The sequence below is a fragment of the Cervus elaphus genome, chromosome 3, assembly GCF_910594005.1.
Source record: "Cervus elaphus chromosome 3, mCerEla1.1, whole genome shotgun sequence".
Taxonomy (NCBI): Eukaryota; Metazoa; Chordata; class Mammalia; order Artiodactyla; family Cervidae; genus Cervus; species Cervus elaphus.
Genome location: NC_057817.1, coordinates 11,260,276 through 11,285,848, shown reverse-complemented (window position 1 = coordinate 11,285,848; position 25,573 = coordinate 11,260,276). Strand labels below are relative to the sequence as shown.

The following is a 25,573-nucleotide window of genomic DNA, read 5'->3' as shown; positions in this document are numbered from 1 at the left end:
CATGGTATCACGATACATGCCTCCTATCCTTCCCAATTAAACTGATATGGCAAGAGCTCCAAAAAAACCATTAAAGAAAGTGAAGTCGCTCAGTTGTGTCCAATTCTTTGCAACCCCATGGACCTACCAGGCTCCTTCGTCCACGGGATTTTTCAGGCAAGAATACTGGAGTGGGTTGCCATTTCCTTCTCCAGGGGATCTTCCCAACCCAGGGATTGAACCCGGGTCTCCCACATCGCAGGCAGACGCTTTAGTGTCCAAGCTACCAGGGAAGGCCCCAAAATCCATTATTGATTAGTAATAGTGATAAAAAGGGCCCTGGATCATGATATCCCTTTAACTACAGAGGCTAAAGCTTCCAGCTTAGGTCAGAAGGTAAAAGGTAAGAGGTAAAATTTCCAGCTGGAAATTTTAAAAATATCTCTTATATACTTCATTACCATTTATATCTTTCAGTCTATTACATATGATATTCTTAAACATGTTAAGATGTTTTTCCTTTTTTGTTCTTTCTTTATAAGCTCCAACTCTAGTCAACAGAAGGTGTCCATTGTCTGGAAAAGCATCACTACTTTTATGCCAGAAGTGAAAAGATAATAAGTCTATACTAAATTTTTAACTCTTAAAATATATTCTTCATTCAGTCATCCATTCAATAGATAATTTAGTTTCAATTATGAGCCAGGTCATTTCCTGTTCCAATACAGTGATGAAGAAACCAGATCTTGAAGCAGATAGGATCTTAATCTCTCTGCCTCTTCTATCACACTCACCTCCTCCCTATGTGTGGTGTGTGTGAGAGAGAGAAAGAGAAATAAAGCCAAGTTCTATTGAGGAAAAAGTGTTTTCTACATTCTCTTTCCACATTAAGAGTCAGTCCAGCATGAATATAGGCCATAAAATTTTATAATAACTCATGGTGTAGAAAGGAAGAATTACATGCAAAAAGAAAGCTTTCAGCAGTCAAAAAGAGAAGAAAAGAAAAAGTTTTGCACTACTAAGAAAGGGTGAGAGAACAGGACAAAGCTGTCCTGGGATCTTAAGTTGAGGGTGAAGTGAAAGTGAAAATGTTAGTCACTCAGTCGTGTCCGACTCTGACTCCATGGACTATAGCCTGCCAGGCTCCTCTGTCCATGGGGATTTTCCAGGCAAGAATACTGGAGTGGGTAGCCATTCCATTCTCCAGGGGATCTCCCTCACCCAAGGATTGAACATGGATCTCCTGCATTGCGGGCAGATTCTTCACTATCTGAGCCACCAGGGAAGAGAAGTTGAGGGTAGGTGGTGAAAACAAATGAACAGTTTGTGAAGGAAGTGCCAGCATAGAGCTTCGCCTTCTTAGGATGGAGAGGAAAATGGTAAACCTCTTAGAAAATCTCTGTCTTCAGTATGGCATTACTTATGTCTAGTTAAGTAGTTAGGTCCAGTGATTATTAATGCTTATGTCCGGTAAGATCTAAGGGCTCTTCCACTGGAGCTAAGGAACGGTGTGGAAGCCACCTTCCAATCCTGCATACTACAGATCGGTTCAGAGCTACCTGAGGGTTGAGACAGACATGCTAAGAGATCCAGAACACTAGAATAAATCTGAGGTTGGATCAAGGCTAAAATAGAAAATAAAAACCTTGAAACTGGAAGCTATAATGGCGGGGTAGGGGGGGAGTCCCAGAATGGTTCCCAACAGTCAAATGAGATGAGTCACAATATCCCAGACTTTTGAGATCCCCTCATCTTACTTTCCATGGTCTGTCCTATACCTACAATCCATCTTAGGAAGTAGACAGAAATGGGACACCCCCTGAAAGAAGAGAGAAAAAAGTACTACTGGGGAGTTGAACTCAACACAGCATGATCACTATACAGAGTAATGACACCGTTTATCAGAGTAGGACTGGAAACCCAACCAGAAAACTCTTGAATCTCATTAACTTTTTTCACTTTCAATTTTCTTCTAACTCAGCAAAACAGTGGCATAATCTGAGTCATTACCTTTGATTCAAAAATCCAGAAGTCATCACTGATTCCATTGATTTCTCTTTCTTTTCATTCCCATAGGCAATCTATCATTGGGTCCAAGCAACTTTTCTTCCTAAGTGTAATAAAAAGTTGCCACTTCTCTCTTCCATCCAAGGATCATCTATAGCTGATTACTAAAATAATCTCCCACCTAATACCCCTGCTCTTTACAGCATCGAACCTTGCTTCTATCACCAGTCACATCCACAACTGGGTATTGTTTTTGCTTTGACTCCATCCCTTCATTCTTTCTGGAGTTATTTCTCCACTGATCTCCAGTAGCATATTGGGCACCTACTGACCTGGGGAGTTCATCTTTAAGTGTACTATCTTTTTGCCTTTTCATACTGTTCATGGGGTTCACAAGGCAAGAATACTGAAGTGGTTTGCATTCCCTTCTCCAGTGGACCACATTCTGTCAGACCTCTCCACCATGTCCATCGGTCTTGGGTGGTTCCACATGGCATGGCTTAGTTTCATTGAGTTAGACAGGACTGTGGTCCTGTGATCAGATTGGCTAGTTGTCTGTAATTGTGGTTTCAGTCTGTCTGGCCTCTGATGCTGAAGTTGAGACTCCAATACTTTGGCCACCTGATGCGAAGAGCTGACTCATTTGAAAAGACCCTGATGTCAGGAAAGATTGAGGCAGGAGAAGAGAGATGACAGAGGATGAGATGGTTGGATGGCATCACCGACTCAATGGACATGGGTTTGGGTGGACTCCGGGAGTTGGTGATGGACAGGGAGGCCTGGCGTGCTGCAGTTCATGGGGTCACAAAGAGTTGAACACGACTGAGCGACTGAACTGAACTGAATATCCCTGCTAGCATGTTTCCCTCTACAATTCTTTCTGCATAAAGTACCCAAAGGGCTTGAAATTCTTTAATAATTCCCGTTAAAATTGAAATGAAAACCAAATCCTTATGATGGCCTAACTCCTGACCTTTGCCAGCCTGCTACTCTCCAGTATGACTCTCCTCTGTCTCTCCATCTGTAGCAACAGTGACCTCCTCTACAGTGTTCAAAACAAATGTGTTTCCTCACAGAGACTATGCACTTGATATTCCTTCCTTCTGCAGATCCTGACTTGACAAGAAGTTCCTTCTTGTTCAGATCACAAGCAAAGGCCATATATTCTTTTGGAAGCCTACTATCAAAAGTAACCCTCTTTCCTCTGATTCCTTCTTTTGTTTATTTATGAGTATATAATCCACTTATCTCTTTAGAATGTAAGCTCCTTGATGGCAGGGGTCTTATGTGTGTCTTGCTCACAGGTACATAGCTACTTTATCAATATTATTGAATGAAGAAATGAAACACTGAACTGATAAATGAAGGAGTAGGGTAATAGAGGGGAATGGTTACCTTGTCTCACTGCTACTCCTCCCATTATCATCTCTCATGCCACTCCTAATTTTGCCAAAGAGTAAGCAAAGGGACTTGGAATCAGGCAATGAAGAAGACAGGAAGGGTAGTCCTCAGGAGCAGTATGCAAAGGGTTTAAAGAGGGATTGGGGGTGCGGGGTGGGGGAGTCTTAATTTAGGAAGGAGAAGAGTAGACTTCTTAAAAACATCATACCTAGCCTCTCACTCAATGCTGACCTTCCAAGTAAGAAATATAAAAGAAAAGATGTCTATATTCTATAAAGCATTATGTAAATTGCATTTTCAAAGTTGAAATATTTAAAACACATTAGAAAATATGTTATATCATTTGTGAATCCTTTTACCAGGGTTTATAGTAGAACAGGCAAGTAGGGTAAAGGTGATCAGTAAAAAATAAATACACTGCTTACATTTCAATGGACAATTGACCTTAAATAAGAGAGTTCTGGAGAAATATCTTTTAGTTAAATTTTAGTTTAAAATATTCTGCTCAAGGAAACTTAAAAGGAGAGTGGCATAGAGAATATTGGAGTAATATTCTGAAAGCTTTTCACATATAATTATAGTTGTAGTCACATGAGCAGTCCATGACTCTGAAGAGCAGGATTCTAGTGTAATTACACATAATACATTTATTTTGTTTTGATTACAAAATTCACATTATTTGACTATGCTTGGACCTCCACATAATATGGGAAAAAGTTGTTTCTTAATAAAAGCACATAAACTAACCTATCAATAATCAGATTTCTAATGTAGCTTCACAATCTGAAATTTTAAAACTGCATTCCTATTATGTTACAGATTAATACTTGTTCTCAGAACTATTTCCAAAAAAGAAAAAAATTCTTACCAGACATAAACTGTGTAATAGAGGATAATTCCATTTGGCTCCAGGGGTGGTTGCCATGACAACTTCACCATGACACCAGACAACTGCTTTACAGAGAAGTATTGTGGGGGAGAATCAGGAGCTGAAAAGTTAGGGTATAAGATAATGTATTAATATTTTATTAAACATACACAAGAAGCAGCTAAAATAGAAGTGCACAAAATTTTTATTTTGAACTTTCTGGTGAATGAATTGGGTACAGGGCCTTTCTCCATGGGCTTGAGAGGCTGTTTACTTTCAAAATGAGATGATAAAAGAAGATTTTGCATGGTGGTGTTAGAACATCTGTTTCTGTGATTCAATGGAAAAAAATATTTCATGAGAAAAAAAGAACAAGGGTTACGACACTGTGATTCACCAGCCATTCAAGTATATCTTGGTAAATTATCATCCTCTAATAAAAATAAAATTACTGGGGTGAGTAAATATACAAGAAAAGAACTCCCGAAACAATAAAAAGAATTGGGGGAAAAAAATCACACACCGAAGAAGCGGTAAAGTGATAAGCATGACATTGTGAGAGGAAATGACTGACCTCACAAATGAAAACTATATTCCTCAATTTCATTTGTGTCATTAAATTGCAAAATAGCATCAAAATCTGTTCACTAAATCTTCAAAACTGAATGGTTTACAAAGGAAATGCCAATGTAGCACATAAACAAGTAAACAGACCATTTTAGGGTCTATTTTTAATTGTGCTATAATAGTGTAAGGATTCAAATATTTCAATGCCATTCTGCACTGAATAAACACTAAAAAAATACTGTAAACTAATTATCAAGTATATATTTCAACTTAGATAAAACATTTAGAATGTCATTTCTCAGTTGCTATATAATAGCAGAATAATGTCTTAAAATATTAATGATTTTTTCATGTAAAGGGGTATAAATTACTACAATTTTGATCACTGTTTTAGTTATGCATGGAGACTGAACTCACACCTAGTAGAAATTCTGAGGATTAGTGCAGATTTCTTTAAACAGTTTAAATTTATAGATTAGTATTGTGCAGATCACTTTTTTCCAGTAATTTGAAGATGCTGCTTGAATTATATTTTCTTTCTGACTTTTAGGGTCATCCCAACTATAGTGTATGTGTACACATACATGTGTGTTTTCATTATTTTGATAATAACAATTTTTCAAAAAAGAGTTTATTGAGTAGGGAAAAGCTTTATGAAATAAGTTCCACAAAATAACAGTAGCAGCTGTATTTATGTTTTCAGTTGGTATTCTCACTGGCACCACAATAAAAATGCTATCAAACCTGATTATCACAGAATCCATATATCATGTGGAGGTGTTTGTTTCCCAAGATATGAATTACCTCTAACTGAGAACTTTCTTTCATTTGTTAAAACAAAACGCTGTAATATTTTTCTGAATATCACTGTAAAACTTTTATTATTGGAAAAAAAAGAATTTTAATCAGAACTAGCACTGATACAGAACATGTAACTAAGCATTTCTCTTTGATAATATGCTTTATGCTTTAAGATGTTTATGTAGAATATCAACTCCTGGTGTTTTATATTTAATCTTCAATATATTCTTGAGTAGTTTCTTTTTTATGTCACACTTTTTATTACTAAAAAAGTGTGATTAACATGATTTTTAAAGTAAAATATTGCATATCTACTATATCAGACAAAGTTTTAACCATTTTAACATTTGTCAAAATTACTTTTGCACTCTTCAGAAATAGCTCAGTTGGTAAAGAATCCGCCTGCAATGCAGGAGACCTGGGTTCAATTCCTGGGTCAGGAAGATCCACTGGAGAAGGGATAGGCTACCCACGCCAGTATTCTTGCACTTCCCTTGTGGCTCAGCTGGTAAAGAATCTGCCCGCAATGCGGGAGACCTGGGTTCAATCCCTGGGTTAGGAAGATCCCCTGGAGAATGGAAAGGCTACCCACACCAGTATTCTGGTCTGGAGAATACCATGGAGAGTCGGACACAACTGAGTGACTTTCACCTCAGAAATGCAATTTTAAAAAATGAAATTGGAAAAACTAGAATAAATAAATGCAATGTCTTTTGCAATCTATCCAACTCATCATGACAGAGATATGAGTATAGATGAGAAGGGTCTCATAAGGCCCTTACTTTCTCTGCTTGGCACAATCATTCCTATCCCTAATCCTCCCTCTACTCATCTTGCCTCAGGTCAGAGCTTAAACATAACTTAATCTGCTACATTTTCCTGGACGCCTCAGAGTAGCTAAAGTTCTTTTTTTTTGTCTTGGTGAACATTTATGCCAGTAATTATAATTATAAAAATTATTTGTCTACACATTTGTCAAATTTAGACCTCTTCTAAAGAAGGTAAGGAGTTCCTAATATCCAACAATAAGCAAAACTTTTCAGGCCTTTATCCATTCTAGATTTGCTGTAATTTTTCTATAAGAGGATTTTGTTCTCTACCCTGTTTGTTAACAATTATGTCAATTACTGAGCCAAGGACTTAGATGGATGTTTACCATGATTTCATATTTTGAATAGACCAGGTATAATTTGAAACTATTGACTTGAACAGTAATAAACTCTGACTGCTCAAAATAATAACATATGTTGTCTACTGGTCTAGGTTCCTTCATAAACAACCTCAAATTCTTACTACATGGGCTATTTAATTAGATTAGAAATTAAGAAGCAGGTACTATATCTAGTAGGGCATTGCTAAAATGATCTAGTTAAAATGCTAAAATGCTTCTGAGACATTATCTAAGATAGAAAACAATCTAACCTTCTACCCTAGCCTTTAACCACTGTCCTACTGTCCCATTTATTTGGTAAATTTTCACTTTGAGAGCAAGAAAAATCTGTCTATGAAAAAAAGAAAATTTGGACAGGTAAGTTCTGCTGAAGAAACAAGCATAGGAAGCAGAGGCAATAACTGAGGAAGACTAACCCATGAGAAGACGCAGAAACGGGCACCTGGTGAATGACCGCAATCTGAACATCCACAAAGCACAGTTCAATGGGAAGATGGGGAAAGCTTGAGAGCGTGAAAAAAGATATTCTACAAACACATGTTACATCCAGAACTATTCCTCCTGGCAATGGGACTTACTTTTGCAGATAAAGAATATTCTCAAAGTATACAATGTAAGAAACATAAAAGGCAAATCCAAATCCAAAACACATCTCTCAAAAGTAATTTTCAGTTTAGCATGATATATGCCTACAACTTGGTGAAGTGGCATTGCAAAGTGGTCTCAGTAGTAAAGTTGATTTTATTCAAGTGAGGAAAGGTGAGCTTCAAAGTTGAAAATGAAGGCTATTAACATTCAGGAATAGCATCTTGGCAAATTATGGAGAGAAATCTGGTAAATAGCCTGAACTCATTAGCAAGCTAATCTTAATAACATCAAAAATGCTGCAGGCCCTTGCTGATCTCAACACCTTGTCTCAGATTCATTGACTTACTGTGTGGTGAGCAGAACGAGTTTGGACTACATAAAAGTCACCCTGGACATGAAATGACACATGTATGTAATATACCTGGCACGGGATAAAGGTTATGAGTTCTGTTTCCCTGGGGTGTTTTTGCTTTTAAAAGCAACAGATTAAAAATCAACTTAAGGAGAGAACAAGATGGCGGAGGAGTAGGTGGACATGGAATACATCTCTCTCCACGGATACATCAGGAATACACCTTCAGACACAGAAGTCCATGTAGAACACCAGCCAAGAGTAGACAGGAGTACCTGACCAGTGGAAAAGAATATACAGGACCAGGCAAAACTTGGTAGGATGAAGGAACTAAGGGGGAAAAGAGGAGTTTTAGTAGGACTGGACCTGCCCTCAGTCGGTGGGGGAACTGAAGTAGGGGTCCAATCCCCACATTGGGGCAACTGTCTGAGTCAGAGGAAAAACATATAAGTCTGAAAGAGAAACAGTTGATCTGTGGCAGCCTAAATGGAATGAGAATTAGACAGTCCTTCCCACAGTCACACATACCGCGGACAGGGAGGCAGGTCACCTGGAAGGCACAGTGGCAGGGAGCTGGACTTTAGGGATTGTGGAGCAATCCCAGGGCGGGAGAGGGCTGCTATTGACTGTGGAGAGATGGATTGAGGGGATGTGAGGGAGAAGATTGTGGTGGGAAATGCCTGTGGAGGAAAGCCAGGCAACCATGGAAGCAAGGCGGTACTGCTCAGTCACGCGTAGCGGGTATAACCATCACCATGGCCTCTCTCCTCCCACACAACAGCAGCAGTTAATCTTTAAAGTATACAAATCTTTATCTATCTCTATTTAACTGTGCATATCTATTCTTTCTTTTCTTTCTTTCCTTTCCTCTTAACATATTTGTTAGTTTTATTTTCATTGCTTTATTCCTCAATTGGCACCTTGTTTTAGTTTTGTTTTCCAGTTTGTGCTTTAGTTAGTTTTGTTCTGGTAGATATAACTTTTGCTTTCCTTTGTTCGCCAGGTCAATCTATTGTACTTTATTTTTGTTGGACTGTTTTGATTTTGCTTATGGGTATATAAGTATATGTTTATATTCAGTCACACTTTTTATTGTTGTTATAGACCTCTGCCTCTACGTTGGGCTTTTGCAGTTCTATGGAGTTTTACTTATTTTTTCTTTCTTCTTCCTTTTTTTCCTTCTTTTTCTTTTTTATAATTTTTAATTTTTTAAAACCTATCATATTTTTTCTACATTTATTCCTTTGTCTGCCTTTCCTACTGCTCTTTTCCCCTTGCAGTTAATCTTTAATGTAAATAAATCTTCTTCATCTACCTCTATTTAACTTTGCATATCTATTCTTTCTTTTCTTTCTCTCCTTTCCCCTCAACATATTTGTTAGTTTTGTTTTCATTGCTTTATTCCCCACTTGGCACCTGGCTTTAGTTTCATTTTCCAGTTTGTGCTTTAGTTAGTTTTGTTCTTAACGGGTAAATGTAATTTTTTATTTCCTTTGTTTGCTGGGTCAATCTACTGTATTTTGTGTTTGTTGGACTATTTGACTTTGCTCATGGGTTTATATGTATATGTGTATATTCCATTATTTTAAGTATTATTTGCCTGATTTTGTAACTGCCATTGGCCTGGGGTTAATCTTTGGTTTCTCATTTTTTGACATTTGTTTTAATCTCACTTAATGCCATGACAAACCACTTGTAGAATCTTCGTTCCTGACCAGAGATCAAGCCCTGAGCCTTTGGAGTGGGAGCACTGACTCCAACACTCTAGACTACCAGAGAACGAACTCTAGGGAGCATCAGACAGTGAGAACTCACACAAAGGAAACCACTTGAATACAAGACCCAGCATCACCCAACCACCAGTAGCACCTGTGCAGGGCACCTCATCTAAATAACAAACAAAACAAGAATACAAACTCAATCATTAGCAGACAGAATTACCACCTCACTCAGCCTTGCCCATCAGAGGAAAAACAAACAAACAACAACTCAGCATAAATCTTACCCTACACAAACCACTGGACCAAACTTAGGAGGGCAGAAACCAAAAGGAAGAAAGAATTCAAACTTGAAGCTTGGGAAAAGGAGACCTCAAACACAATAAGTTTAAAAAAAAATAATGAAAAGGCAGAGAAATACTACACAAATGAAGGAACAAACTAGAAATACAGAAGTCCAAATAAATGAAGAGGAAATAGGCAAACTACCTGAAAAAGAATTCAGAATAATGATAGTAAGATGATCAAAATCTTGAAAACAAAATGTGGAAAATGCAAGAATCAATTAACAAAGACCTAGAAGAATTAAAGAATAAACATACAGAGACAAACAACACAATTACTGAAATTATAAATACTCTAGAAGGAATCAACAGCAGACTATCTGAAGCAGAAGAATGAATCAGTGAACTGGAAGATAAAATGTTGGAAATAACCTCTGAAGAGCAGGACAAAGTAAAAAGAATGAAAAGAACTGAGGATAGTCCAGAGACCTCTGGGACAATATCAGATGCACCAACATTCAAACTATAGGGGTCCCAGAAGAAGAAGAGAAAAAGAAAGGATATGGAAAACTTTTGAAGAGATTATAGTTGAAAGTTTCTCAACATGGAAAAGGAAATAGTCAATCAAGTCCAAGAGGCACAATGAGTCCTATACATGATAAACCAAAGGAGAAACACGCCAAGACACACACTAATCAAACTAACAAAGACTAAATACAAAGAAAGAATATTAAAAGTATGAAGGGAGAAGCAACAAGTAACATACAAGGGAAATCCCATATGCTTAACAGCTGATCTTTCAGCAGAAACTCTGCAGGCCAGAAGGAAATGGCAGGATATATTTAAAGTACTGAAAGGGAAAAATCTACCCAGCAAGGATCTCATTCGATATTGATGGAGAAAAAAAAAGCTTTTCAGACAAGCAAGAGAGTTCAGTACCACCAAACCAGCTTTACAACAAATGTTACAGGGACTTATATAGTCAAAAAGTACAAGAGAAGAAAAAAGATCTACACATTCAACCCCAATCAATTAAGAAAATTACAATAGGAACATATATATCAATAATTACTTTAAATGTAAATTGATTAATGCTCCAACAAAAAGACACAGGCTGGCTGAATGGATACAAAAACAAGACCCATATATATGAACTGTCTACCAGAAACCCACTTCAGACCTAAAGACACATGTAGACTGAAAGTGAGAAAATGGAAAAATATATTCCATACAAATAGGAAGCAAAAGAAAGCTAGAGTAGTAATCCTCATATCAGACAAAATAGACCTTTAAATAAAGAAGATTATAAGAGATAAGGAAGGACACTACATAATGATCAAGGGATCAATCCAAGAGGAAGATGTAACAATTATAAATATCTATGCAGCCAACATAGGAGCACCTCAATGCATAAGACAAACTAACAACATAAAAGGAGAAATTGACTACTGTCACAATAATAGTAGGAGGCTTTAACATCCCACTCACACCAATGGACAGATCATCAAAACAGAAAATTAATAAGGAAACACAAGTCTTAAACAAAACATTAGATGAAATGGACCTCATTGATATCTTCAGGACATTCCATCCAAATGCAAAAGAATACACCTTCTTATCAAGTGCACATGGAACATTCTCCAGGATAGAACACATCTTGGGTCACAAATCAAACCTCAGTAAATTTAAGAAAATTGAAATTGTATCAAGCATCTTCTCCAACCACAATGCTATGAGACTAGATATCAATTACAAGAAAAAAACTGTAAGAAACACAAATACATGGAGATTAAACAACACATTTCTAAATCACCAACAGGTTGCTGAAGAAATAAAAAAGGAAATCAAAAATTTTATAGACAAATGACAATGAAAACATGACAACTCAAAACCTATGGGATGCAGCAAAAGCAGTTCTAAGAGGGACATTTATAGCAATACAATCCTACCTCAAGAAAGAGGAAAAACATTGAATAAACAACCTAACTTTACACCTAAAACAACTGGAAAAAGAAGAACAAACAAAAAAAAAGCCCAAAATTAATAGAAAGAAAGAGAAATTTATTTCTGAGCAGAAATAAGTGAAAAAGAAATGAAAGAAACAACCATAAAGATAAATAAAAACAAAAGCTGGTTCTTTGAGACGATAAACAAAATTGACAAACCTCTAGCCAGACTCATCAAGAAAAAAGATAGAAGAATCAACAAAATTAGAAATAAAAAAGGGGAAGGTACAACAGACAATGCAGAAATACAAAGGATTATGAGACTATTATGAACAACTATGTGGCAATAAAATGGATAACTGGGAAAAACTGGACAGATTCTTAGAAAAGTTCAATATTCCAAGACTGAACCAAGAAGAAGAAATTATGAACACCCAACTACAAGCACTGAAATTGAAGCTGTGATCCAAAATCTCTGAAAAAAACATAAGTCCAGGACTAGATGGCTTAACAGAATTCTATCAAACATTCAGAGAAGAGCTAATGCCTATACTTTTAAAACTATTTCAAAAATTTGCAGGGGAGGAACACTACAAAATTCATTCTAAGAGGCCACCATCACTCTGATACCAAAACCAGACAAAGACAACACAAAAAAAGAAAACTGCAGGCCAATATCACTGATGAACATAGATGCAAAAATCCTCAACTATACATAGAAAACCCTAAAGACAGTATTAGAAAATTACTAGAGCTATTCATTGAATTTAGCAAAGTCGCAGGATACAAAATCAATACACTTGCATTTTGATATACTAACACTGAAAAATCAGAACGAGAAATTAAGGAATCAAGACCATTCACCACTGCAACAAAAAGAATTAAATATCTAGGAATAAACTTACCTAAGGAGACAAAAGAAATGTACACAGGAAATTATAAGACACTGGTGAAAGAAATCAAAGATGACATAAACAGATGGAGAGATATTCTATGTTCCTGGGTAGGAAGAATCAATACTGTGAAAATAACTATACTACCAAACACAATCTACAGATTCAATGCAATCCCATCAAATTACCAATGGCATTTTTCACAGAACTAGAACAAAAAATTTCACAATTCATATGGAAACACAAAAGACCCTGAATAGCCAAAGCAGTCCTGAGAAAGAAGAATCAAGCTGGAGGAATCAGCCTTCCTCACTTCAGGTTATACTACAAAGCTATAGTCATCAAGTGCGGTAGTGACACAAAAACAGAAATATAGACCAATAGAACAAGATAGAAAGCCCAGAAATAAACCCATGCACCTATGGGTACCTTATTTTTGACAAAGGGGGCAAGAATATACAATGCAGCAAAGACAGCCTCTTCAATAAATGGTGCCGGGAAAACTGGACAGCTACATGTGAAAGTATGAAATAGAACACTTCCTAACACCATACACAAAGATAAACTCAAAATGGATGAAAGACCTAAATGTAAGACCAGAAACTATTAAACTCTTAGAGGAAAACATAAGCAGAACACTAAACAACATAAATCAAAGCAAGATCCTCTATGACCCACCTCATAGAGTAATGAAAATAAAAACAAAAGTAAACAAGTGAGACCTGATTAAACTTAAGAGCTTTTGCACAGCAAAGGAAACTATAAGCATTGTGAAAAGACAACCCTCAGAATGGGAGAAAATAATAGCAAATGCAACAACTGACAAAATATTAATTTCCAAAATATACAAGCATATCATACAATTCAATGCCAGAAAAACAAACAACCCAATCAAAAAGTGGGAAAAAGACCTAAACAGACTTTTCTCCAAAGAAAACATACAGATGGCTAACAAACACATGAAAAGATGCTCAACATAACTCATAATTAGATAAATGCAAATCAAAACTACAAACCACAAAATCACCTTACACTGGACAGAATGGCCATCATCACAAAATAAATCACATGTATTGTCTACAAACAATAAATCCTGGAGAGGCTGTGGAGAAAAGGGAGTGCTCTTGCACTGTTGGTGGGAATGTAAATTGATACATCCAGTATGGAAGATAGTATGGAGATTCCTTTAAAAACTAGGAATAAAACCACCATATGACCCAGCAATCCTACTCCTGGGCATATACCCTGAGGAAACCAAAATTGAAAAAGACACATGCATCCCATTGTTCACTGCAGCACTATTTACAATAGCTAGAACATGGAGGCAGCCTAGATCTTCTTTGACAGATGAATGGATAAAGAATTTGTGGTACATATACACAATGGAATATTACTCAGCCATAAAAAGGAATGTATTTGAGTCAGTTCTGATGAAGTGTCCTAGAATCTTTTATACAGAGTAAAGTGAGTCAGAAAGAGAAAGGTAAATATTCTAACACATATATATGGAATTTAGAAGAATGGTACTGAAGAACTTATTTATAGAGCAACAATGGAGAAACAGACATGGAGAATAGACTTATGGACTTGGGGAGAGGGGAGGAGAGGGTGAGATGTATGGAGAGAGTAACATGGAAACTCACATTACCATGTGTAAAATAGATAGTCAACGGGAATTTGCTGTGTGGCTCAGGAAACTCAGACAGGGGCTCTGTATCAGCCTAGAGGGGTGGGGTGGGAGGGAGATGGGAGGGAGGTTCAGAAGGGAGGGGATATATGCATACCTATGCCTGATTCACTTTGAGGTTTGACAGGAAACAGCAAAATTCTTTAAAGCAACTATCCTTCAATAAAAAATAAATTTAAAAAATGCTGCAGGTTGACATAACAGAATCTACTACAAAACTTATTAATTAATGTCTTATTCTTGTGAATGTTAAAAGTGAAAAACATGGTCATAACACACCCAGATTAATGTTCAAGCTATTTGCACCAAAATTTTAGCCTTAATAATTCCCATGGGAAAAAAATTACTGATTTTTTACAGAATATGAATGACTTAAGAATAAAAAATGCATTTTATACCCAATTTTACTGAACATAAATATAACTTTGCAAGCTTCTTTTAAACCATGACAATGAAATCTCCATATAAAGCTGATGCAGCACATAAGTGCTACTCAAGGCAAAGAGAATTCTTATATTATAATCTTCATTTTATATACATGTTTTTTGAAACATGACAGATTAAAAATTTATCAACTAGTCACTGCTATATTTACCATCTTCTTCAGTAAGCACATTTATGGGTGCACTCCGAATTCCTTCACCTTTGAGTGTACTAGCTGACACCTCAATTGTATACTGCGTGTACTTCTTCAGTCCTAAATAGAAATAACATAGATAAGACTTACAAAATAACCTTTAAATATATGCAGGAAACAAACTATGAAATGTTTCTTAACAACCTTCCAAAAGGAAAAACTAAGTGAAAATGTAGTTCTTGGACTAGTAACTCATCTTATGAAGAAAAAACTATATAGAAATATGTGGGAAAGAACTGAGAGTGTTCTTTCATGTGATCTGCAATAAACTTCTACGTTATTGAACCAAAGAGCCAGAACTGTCACACTCTGTATAAAACTAATTATACTCAGCACTTAAAACAACAAGCCAATGTTTTGTGGTCACTCAGTCAAAATAAATGTAAATATCCAACATTATATTTTTTTACCTTTAATATTCTGAATCAAAGAAGTTGTATTTATCACTCTTTCCTCATTTTCATTACTTTTCATTAGGTAAATTGTATATGTTTTTATAATTCCATTGGGACTACTTGGAGGTAGAAATGACAGCTCAATCTCTCCAGAGGTAATATTTTTGTAAGTAATATTTTCTGGTGCACTATCAGGCACTGAAAACAAACAAACAAAAATGTATATACAGCATAAACAATTCTACGCTTATAATGTATTCTGCTGACGTTTTCACCCCAGTGGTCTGGGATACACACACATATACACACTTGTTAAGTCACTTCAGTCATGTCTGACTCTTTGTGGCCCCAGGGACTGGGGCCTGCCAGGCTCCTCTGTCCATGGGATTCTCCAGGCAAGAATACTAGAGTGGGTAGCCATGCCCTCCTCCAGGGGATCTTCCCAACCCAGGGATCGAACCTGTGTCTCCTGTGGCTCTAGCACTGCAGGTGGATTCTTACCGTTGACCCACCAGGAAAGTCCATACACACACACACACACACTCACACACACACACACACTCACACACACACACATATCAGAACATTCACTAGAATGCAATTATAATAAATATCCTAAATGTAGAAAAATATGGGTAAGTTATACCACTTGCAACTGTGCAAGAAAAATTTCATCTCAAAGAAAATTCATACAACTCTACGAATAATGTTTATTGGATGATATTTTTTATCAAAATACTTGAGACTATACTAAACTTCTTACTGTGCAGAACATGCAGATACAGTGGTACCGTGGTAGATGCAGGGAAATGGTTCCAGGGTCCCCATGCCCCCACCCCTTTCATGGATACCAAACTCCAAAGATGCTTGAGCTCCTTACATAAAACTGCACAGTATTTGCAAAGAACCTAACGACATCCTCCTGTATACCTTAAATAGTCTCTAGATTATTTATAATACCTAAAACAATGGAAATACTATGTAAATAATTGTAAATACAATGGAAATGCTATGTAAATAGTTGCCTGCCAGCATGCAGGAAATTTAAGTTATGCTTTTTGGAACTTTTTTTCTACAACTTTTTTTCAAATACTTTCAATGCGCAGTTGGTTGAATCTGTGGATTCAGGGCCCACAGATACAGGCTAACTGTACAAGAAGCAGAACTTGAAAACACTTAAAAATTGATTCTATGTTTCATTAATGATAACAAATAAATGGTTAATAGATTAGTTTTGATATACAACATGATCTATGACAAAGCAAGGATCCTCTCCTAGATAAAAGGAAAGGATATAATAACCTGCATATAATAACCTGGTAACAAAACAGTCTCCTAAGGATGTGTGTGCTTAGTCACTCAGTCTTGTCTGACTCTTTGTGACCTCCTAAACTGTAGCCTTGCAGGCTTCTCTGTTCATGGGATTTTCCAGGCAAGAACACTGGGCGGATTGCCATTTTCTTTCATTTCTTGCTTCTCTTGCATTGCAGGTGGTTTCTTTACTCATTGAGCCATCAGGGAAGCCCCAGGATACAATTTATCAATAAATAAAACACCTGTTTCCTGTATCTACTAATGCTTTTATTATACTGAATGCAATGGCCACAAAATGGTTCTCTACATATATTCAACTACTAATACTACACAGTGGGATTCCAATTCTAGAAAATTGGATATTGGAAAAGCTACACTAAATTGAATGATCATTACAATTAAAAGAAGTAAAACTTTATATAAAATTAACCTTTTTCTTGTAAGGAATTGCAGAGCTGGCAAAGAAGTCAGAAGTCTATGGTGGGCCAAAAACAAATACAAAAAAACAAACAAAAATAAAATAAACAAAAAAACAAAGTAAAAATAGGAGTTCTGATATGAAAGCTGGAACAAAAGCCTGCTCTGACTCACTGGGTAACGGTCAATCCTGGTGACTCTGAGTTTCTGTATTAACTACTGTGTGGAGACCCAGAAAAAGAAGACAAAACCTTGGGCCAGTAGAAGGGTAAAAAATATCCCTGCACCAAGTGGTGGGTCCCCAAAGAATGCAATTCCAACAAGACCCATGATACGGGCCAATTCTGGGGGCTCTCTGAATTCTTCAGCAGATTGCCATAGAATTGAACGTGAGTGGTTCTTCCTAGACTTGTGCAATGTGGTACGTTCACTCTCACAGAACAAGGAGTGAGAAGGAAACCTACCAAGCAAAAGAGGACAGAAAAGTAACTTTTTTCCACTTATTGTGCCTCTGGAGAGAGTGGTGGAATAGAAAAAATGAAAAAAAAAAAAAAACAAAAACTATGTATTGTTGGAACTGTAAGCCTATCCCTATGAGCATACGTGGCCCTAATTCATGGAACATGTATAATCACTTAGAACCAGACACGGAACAATGGACTGCTTCAAAATCGGGAACAGAGTATGTCAAAGTTGTATAACGTTATCCTGCTTATTTAACTTAGATGCAGAGTACATCGTGTGAATGCTGGGCTGGATGAACACAAGCTGGAACCAAGACTGCCAAGAGAAATATTAATAATCTCAGATATCCATTTGACATCAGCCTAGTGGCAGAAAGCAAAGAAGAATTAAAGATCCTCTTGATGAAGGTGAAAGAGGAGAGTGAAAAAGCTGGCTTAAAACTCAACATTCAAAAAAACAAAGATTATGGCATCTGGTCCCATCACTTCATGGCAAATAGAAGGGAAACAATGGAAACAATGACAGACTTTATTTTCTTTGGCTCCAAAATCATTGTGGAAAGTGACTGCAGCCATGAAATTGAAAGACGCTTGGTCTTTGGAAGAAAAGTTATGACAAATCTAGACAGCATATTAAAAAACAGAGACATTACTTTGCCGACAAAGATCTATATAGTCAAAGCTATGGTTTTTCCCAATAGTCATGCATAGGTGCGAGAGCTATACAATAAAAAAGGATGCTGGTGGGATTTAGTTGCTAGGTCATGTCTGACTCTTGTGACCCCATGGACTGTAGCCTGCCAGGTTCCTCTGTCCATGGGATTCTCCATGCAAGAATACTGGAGGGGGTTGCCATTTCCTTCTTCAGGGGATCTTCCCGACCCAGGAATCAAACCCAGGTCTCCCACGTTGCAGGAGATTCTTTACCTACTGAAGACTGTTTACATTTACCATTGCAGATGCTTTACCAACTAAGCTACAAGTGAAGCCCAAAAAGGATGAGTGCCAAAGAATTGAGGCCTTCAAACTGTAGTGCTGGAAAAGACTCTTGAGAGTCCCTTGGACAGCAAGGAGATTGAACCAGTAAATCCCAAAGGAAATCAACCCTGAGTATTCATTGGAAGGATTGATGCTGAAGCTGAAGCTCCAATACTTTGGCCACCTGATGCAAAGAACCAACTTGTTGGAAAAGACCCTGATGCTGGGAAAGACTGAAGACAGGAGGAAAAGGGACAACAGAGGATGAGATGGTTGGATGGCATCGCCAACTCAATGGACATGAGTTTGAGCAAGCTCTGAGAGTTAGTGATGGGCAGAGAAGCCTGGCATACTGCAGCCCATGGGGTCACAAAGAGTTGGACACGACTGAGCGACTGAACAACAAATATAGCCTGAAAAGACCTCTACTTCAGAACAGAAATTAAAATGAATTTGTAATACTGAGTTTTCCCATTACGCAAAAGCAACTAGCAGAAGCTAACACATTCTCTCTGAAGAAACTCAGCTTTAACTTAGGTCACAATTAGACAGAAAAGTGATACCAATTGAAAAACTACTGGAATTCTCTACCCAGAAAAATTAACAAGAGCAAAATACCAACACAGTCAGCCAATCAGAAACAGAGAGAAAGCCATCAATGTAATCTCACCAGCTGAAACTGTAAGCAATGCATTCACACAGAAAAATACTTGCAGGAGATAAAAGACCATAGTTGGAAAGATAATGGTTTAAAATTGCCTTCATAGAACAATAATGATTAACCTGAGGTTTAAACAATATAAACTAGATATATATATTATCATTGCCAATACCATAATGCCATTACAAGTTCTCTTCCTTCAAGAGAGAGAATTCAACCTTTTTACTGGTATTCTAAATACAATGGATATAAATATGCTACTAATAAATTTAGTAAAGAAAATTCAGAAGCCTTGAAAATATAGAAAAGTACCCCTCACCCCCAATATTACCTGTTATGGAATGTATTGCATCTAAGGCAGACTTAACAGGAAAAACTTACATAAAAATGCTGACATTTCCAAAACTTTGGGAAGAACTTTAATTCGATGCACAGCTTGATATAACAATATAATTCTACAATCCCTCCCCAAATATTCAAATTCTTCCCTAGTATCTTCCTAAGCCAACACACTAAATTGAGAAAAATCCTCAATAAGTACTCTGCTTCCATAACCTTCTGGCTCTAAGTGAAATCTCAAAACTGTTTGAGAATACTACAACATAGCACTCTTGTGTTGGTAGCTATTTGTTTTTCTCTCATCATCTCTGTAACCATAGGGCCTAGAACCCTTTCCTTATCAAAATCTGTTCTTTCCTCTTCCTGAAAAACTCCAGGTGCTCCCCCTCCTTTAAGACAATCATCCAGTGGTTCTCTGCCATTTCTCCAAACATCTTAAAAATGCAGTCACCTGACAACTGACCTCCTGTCTACCACTGTGAGATGTCAAATTGATGGAAATAACCTGTGTAATTCCCTAGACTCTGTATTCCTTGAGCTCCACAATCCCAATATTTTTTTCCTCCACCTCACTCTAACCAGTAGCCTTCACGGCAACACCTGAGACCTTCATGACTAATAACTGCCAATATTCCTCTCTTTGGCAACTATCTACGTCTCCAGTTGACTGACCACTATATCATCAATTCAACAAGTCACTGACCCTCATCAAGTCTTTACTTTCCATCACCACTCTTAATGTCCTCATCTCCCTGCTTACTCAGGTCAGACAGTCTATCACTAAAATCACTCCCTAGCAATCTCCATCAACTCCTTTTTCTATCTTACTTTTCTGGCAAAATTTCAACATTGGTTAAACTGAACTCAGGGCTAGTCTACATTCACAATGCAACAGGTGAACATGTCTGAATAAAATACCACTGCATGCTGACTAGCCTTACTTTAATTTATAACCTCAAATCTCAATCTTTTTCCATCACTTGGCAGTCTATGTTTCAGTTAAACCAGTCTTTTAATCTGTTATGCTTGTTTTCATCATCTTCCTCTCCACAAACATCCAGCATCTTTTCCCCCTTTTATTCAAACCTGATAAACCTGCTTCTAATTTCGAGAAAATAAAAACAGTCAAAGAGGACTATATATTTTCCTACCACTCATCTTCAACTGCCTTCTTATCTAAAACCTAGTCCACTTCTGCACTAAATTCCATTCCATCTACCTAGTTAGACTTTAGACTTGATGTTTTTTCCTCTCTGTTGTATTTTTAGTTTATCTCTCATCATTGAATCATTTCTATCATGATATATACATTGTATGGGTCTTCCCTGGTAGCTCAGCAGGTAAAGAATCCGCCTACAAGCAGACCCTGGTCCTATCCCCAGGTTGGGAAGATCCCCTGGAGGAGGGCATGGCAACCCACACCAGTATTCTTGCCTGGAGAATCCCCACGGACTGAGGAGCCTGGTGGGCTACAGTCTATGGGGTTGCAAAGAGTCGGACATGACTGAGTGCCTAAGCACACATACACACACACACATCGTATACAAGTGAACACACATCAGTTATTGCTCTATTCTGTCCTCCACTCTATATCCACATTTCTCAAATTTTGCCTTTACCCATTTTATCCACTCTCTTGCCTATCATGCTCTTTTAGTCCCACTTCAGTTAGGCATTTTCTCCTCATTTTTAACCATGAAACACACTGTCATGGTGTCATCAATGACCTTCATCTTGCCAAACCACTAATCAATCGTGTACCATTACTTCACTGTCAGGGGCTTCCCTCGTAACTCAGTGGTAAAGAATCTGCTTGTGATGCAGGAGATGCAAGTTCGATCCCTGGGTCAGGAAGATCCTCTGGAGAAGGAAATGGCAACCCACTGCAACACTCTTGACTGGGAAATCTCATGGACAGAGAGGAGCCTGTCAGGCTACAGTCCATGAGGTAGCAAGAGTCAGACACGACTTAGTGACTAAACCACCATCACTTCACTCTCAGTAGCACTTGACATAGGAAACAAATTGCTTCTAATTTAAAATATCTATTCATTAGACTTCCAAGACAAGACCTTCTCCTGACTCTCCTCCGACCTCACTGGCCACTCCTGCTTATCCCTTGACTGGCTCCTCCTTGACTTCCCAAAGTGTCTATGTCCTATTACCTGAGGACATAGCGGTATGCTTCTTTTCAACTCTGTCTCCACTCACCCAACATATGGTGATGCTTTTAGATGGTATATTCAACCCTGGATCCTTTCCATGAGTTTTAAACTTATATGCCCAGTTGCCTTCATGACAGGCACTTGAGTATTTCAAACATGTTCAAAACATGATCTCCTAAGATTTCTCCAACCTGATCTCCTCCCCAGACTTCCTCATTTCAGTAAATGGCACCTCATTCACCAAGATGCTTAGGCCAAAAACCTAATAGTAAATCTTCAGTTTCCTCTTTATTCCCACATCCAATGTATTCAGAAGCAATCTTCTAAAACTGCAAAACATATCAAAATCTCATTGCCTAATTCTCCAATAGCTTCACATTAAAATTAAACATCACATTCCTTAGTATGGCACCCACGAAGGCTTGGCCCACCTCTGCCTCTCTCTCTCCCTCCTCATCTGCTAATTATATCCCGTAGCTCACACTGCTCAAATGAGAGGAATGGTCTCCTCTTCCTCAGACACATCAAGTGCCTTCCCTCTTCAGGAACTTGGTAATTGCTATTCCTCCTCTGGAACATTTTCTTCCTTATCCTTATCTACATAAATCTCACACATTACTAATATCTCTAGGCAAATATAACCTCCTCAGAGAGGCCTTTTCTCAGTCTTCCATCTCAAATTGCCTGCTCATTCTTCTATAACTCTCTTTTCTTTTCCTGATTTTTTTTCAAGGAATTTGCCAGTATCAAAAATCATATATATTATTTGTTTACTAGTTTATCTTCTCTGACCCTTCTAGAGTATTAAGTTCCAGAAAAACAGAAATCCTGCCTTATTTACTGCTGTAACTATAGTGCCTGGTTCAGTGGTAGTACGTGATATGGAATCCATACAAAGTTTGTTCAGTAAATGAAAACCTATGCTCAAGATGGTACAGAATATATTTAAAACAAAGGAGAACTTTACATCTAAGGAAAGTAAACTTACATCTAAGCAAAGTAATTTACATCTAAGGAAAGTAATTTACAACTAAGTAAGTGAGATTGAATTGAATAGCTCTTTAATTGCAAGGGGAAAAAAGAATTAGTGATGCTCGCTTGAATTTTATAAATCAGTATAACTTGTGATTTTGAAAAGTTCTCATTGGAATTCACTAACTCGTCCCTGTGGATTTACCTGCCTACCACCCGCAGCCAGGATATAAATATGCAGCCCTGACCCCAGGCTTACATCCTATGCATTTTTATTCATTTCTCCTTAGGGGATAACCCATGCTGAACCTTCAGGGAAAATAAAGCAAGACAGATTTAATGACTTGATGATTTTTAAGAGTAATCACATATTTAAATTTTTCTGAAATAGCATGGTGCTTCCAATTGTAGAAGTAGCACATAAAATGGATAACTCATGAATGAAAAGTAATTATTATATCAGTTGGAATAAGCTGAAGCTATTAAAACCTAAAAATAAAGAACAATTTAGTTCATGATCATCCTAAAATAGTGGGATGTTATCTTGGGTACGCCAGAAGATTATTGTTTGGCATGGATAGTTTTAATGTTACATAGAGAAAGTAATAAAATGCCTTTCATTAACATGAATAAATTTATACATCCCACACAAAGTTTTGATCAACAACTAAGTTACAATCCCCTAGTAGTTATTGCCCCAATTCAGACTTACTCAAGGCAGTGGTTAAGGCTTACTGTAAAAAAAATTATGTCTTAAAAAAGGAAAGGAAAGAAAATATACATACATAGATCATCAAAGGATAATCTGTATGGGAACTTAAAAATCTTTACGTGGTTACTGTGCCCTAAGTATGAGAAAGTATAAACTAATCTCAAGTTTTTTTATTAAGTACACATTCTATACTTAAAACATACACACAAGATCTATGCTATATTGATTTTTCCTGCTTAAACATGAGGATTTTACTTTCAATCATTATAAACTCTAATTCCCCAATCAAGATAAAACATCTGAACAAATAATTTACTCCTATTTGTAATTAGCAGCATTAACACTATTAATTAGCTGTAGTTAGCTTTTGGAGTTAGCTGAGTTAGCACAGCTCTCAATTTCTCATGAAACAATATTAAAAAGTGGGATCTTGATTTTTAGAGAAAGTGTAGAGGGTGTATTTATTGTATTTAACAAGAACATTGATCCCTGGGAATAAACAGTTGCTTCTGAGCACATCCTGCTTCAAATGACATCTTGAGACTGTGTTTAAAATTCTAGCTACCTCTGTTGCAAAAAGAACTCAAATTGGTGGTTCAATTGTATTAGACATGATCTAGGAAAAGTCACTGATGGAGATTCCATTGCCTGTCAAACACCCAGTAATTAATATTAACTTTAGGAGTGTGGAAATGCATTTTCTTGTACAGTGCTAATACAGCCCAGGAAAAGGCTGCTATAGTATAAATTATTTGCTGAATATTTGTTGAAAGGATGAACCTCATAGACCTGTTTTTCATTAAGAATGCAGGTAATAATACCTTATTGTTTTATTGTAGAATTAAAAAGGCACTTTTTTGTGAAAGTCAATAGAAGAATATGCTGCAGGTACTTAAAATATGTTTCTTTCCTTGACATGGTGTAAAATGAAACCAGGTAGAAACTCTTCTCAAAAATTCTCATTTTCCATATATTTATAAAAGCAATGATGCATGCTAATATATATAATAACAATTATTTTACACCATAATATACAATTTATGATGATTTAAAAGAAATGCTCTTTTCATTACTCATTCCTTCCATTACAACTGTTTTGTCATCCCCTATGGTCAATTTTATGTCATTTCATTTTATTAATTTATGTGACAGTCTCAAGAGGATGAAAAGTGAAAAAAAAAGTGTCAGTCGCTCAGTTGTGTCTGAATCTTTGCAACCCCATGGACTATAGCCCCCCAGGCGTCTCTGTCCATGGAATTCTCCAGGCAAGAATACTGGAGTGGGTTACCATTCCTTTCTCCAGGGGATCTTCCCGACCCAGGGGTCAAACTCAGATCTCCTGCACTGCAGATGGATTCTTTACCGTCTGTGTCATCCTCTATGGTCAATTTTATATCAGTTTATTTTATTAATTTCTATGACCAGTCTCAAGAGAGTACTTTTGCCCAAAGGTAAGCTGGTTGACTAGATCCCTGGTTCCTCAAGGTCAGAGACAGGGCCTCACCTACAGCATCTGGATGAACCATGTGAAATTGCTGATATTTAGCCAATTATGATGTATAGGAACAGTCGTTAGGCCAGTCAACAAATATTTATTTTTTAAAATGTAGGGATAAAATAGTAACTTTACATTTAGTTTTAACTCTAGGCATGTGCTACAGAGTTGGCCTAAAAGTGATGCTCCAATATATGTTTATAAACATAATATAAACAATGCACTAAGATCATCAGGCAAATGTCTTACTTTGTGCTATTTACTCTTGTACACTGAAACTGAAACACAATTAATTCTTTGCTTACATTATTTCATTTATATGGGATGCACACCCTGGCCACAACAACCTATATAATGTCCATTCCACCTGATTCTTTAAGATTAAGGTCCAATGCTAACTCCTCTGTGAGGCTTCCCCAGGCATGTCCTTCTGTGCTCATACTCTACACCTCTGCCTAGATATACACCTCAAGAACATACATAGATAAACACATGTGCATAGACAGATGTATAGAATTTGTATAGAATTTACATGTATTAAGTCTATATACATCTATGGGCTTCCCAGGTGGCTCAGATGGTAAAGAAGCTGCCCAAAATGCAGGATACCTGGGTTATACATCTATAGATCTACTTACATCTTTACATATGTGGCTCAGACAGTAAAGAATCCACCTGCAGTGCAGGAAATGTGGGTTCAATCCCTGGGTCGGGAAGATCCCCTGGAAAAGGAAATGGCAACCCACTCCAGTACTCTTGCCT

The 25,573-nt window shown here is 37.1% G+C and overlaps 1 protein-coding gene across 1 annotated transcript in view; it reads right to left on the bottom strand.

Moving 5' to 3' along the window:
- Positions 1–25,573, bottom strand: part of PTPRQ (protein tyrosine phosphatase receptor type Q) — a 301,145-nt gene that overhangs the window by 166,215 nt on the left and 109,357 nt on the right. Inside the window, exons 33-35 of the mRNA XM_043880358.1 lie at positions 15,310–15,492; positions 14,858–14,959; positions 4,256–4,376 (exon numbers count right to left, since the gene is read on the bottom strand). Of these exons, the coding sequence (XP_043736293.1) occupies positions 4,256–4,376; positions 14,858–14,959; positions 15,310–15,492 (406 nt within the window). The remainder of the gene's footprint in view (positions 1–4,255; positions 4,377–14,857; positions 14,960–15,309; positions 15,493–25,573) is intronic.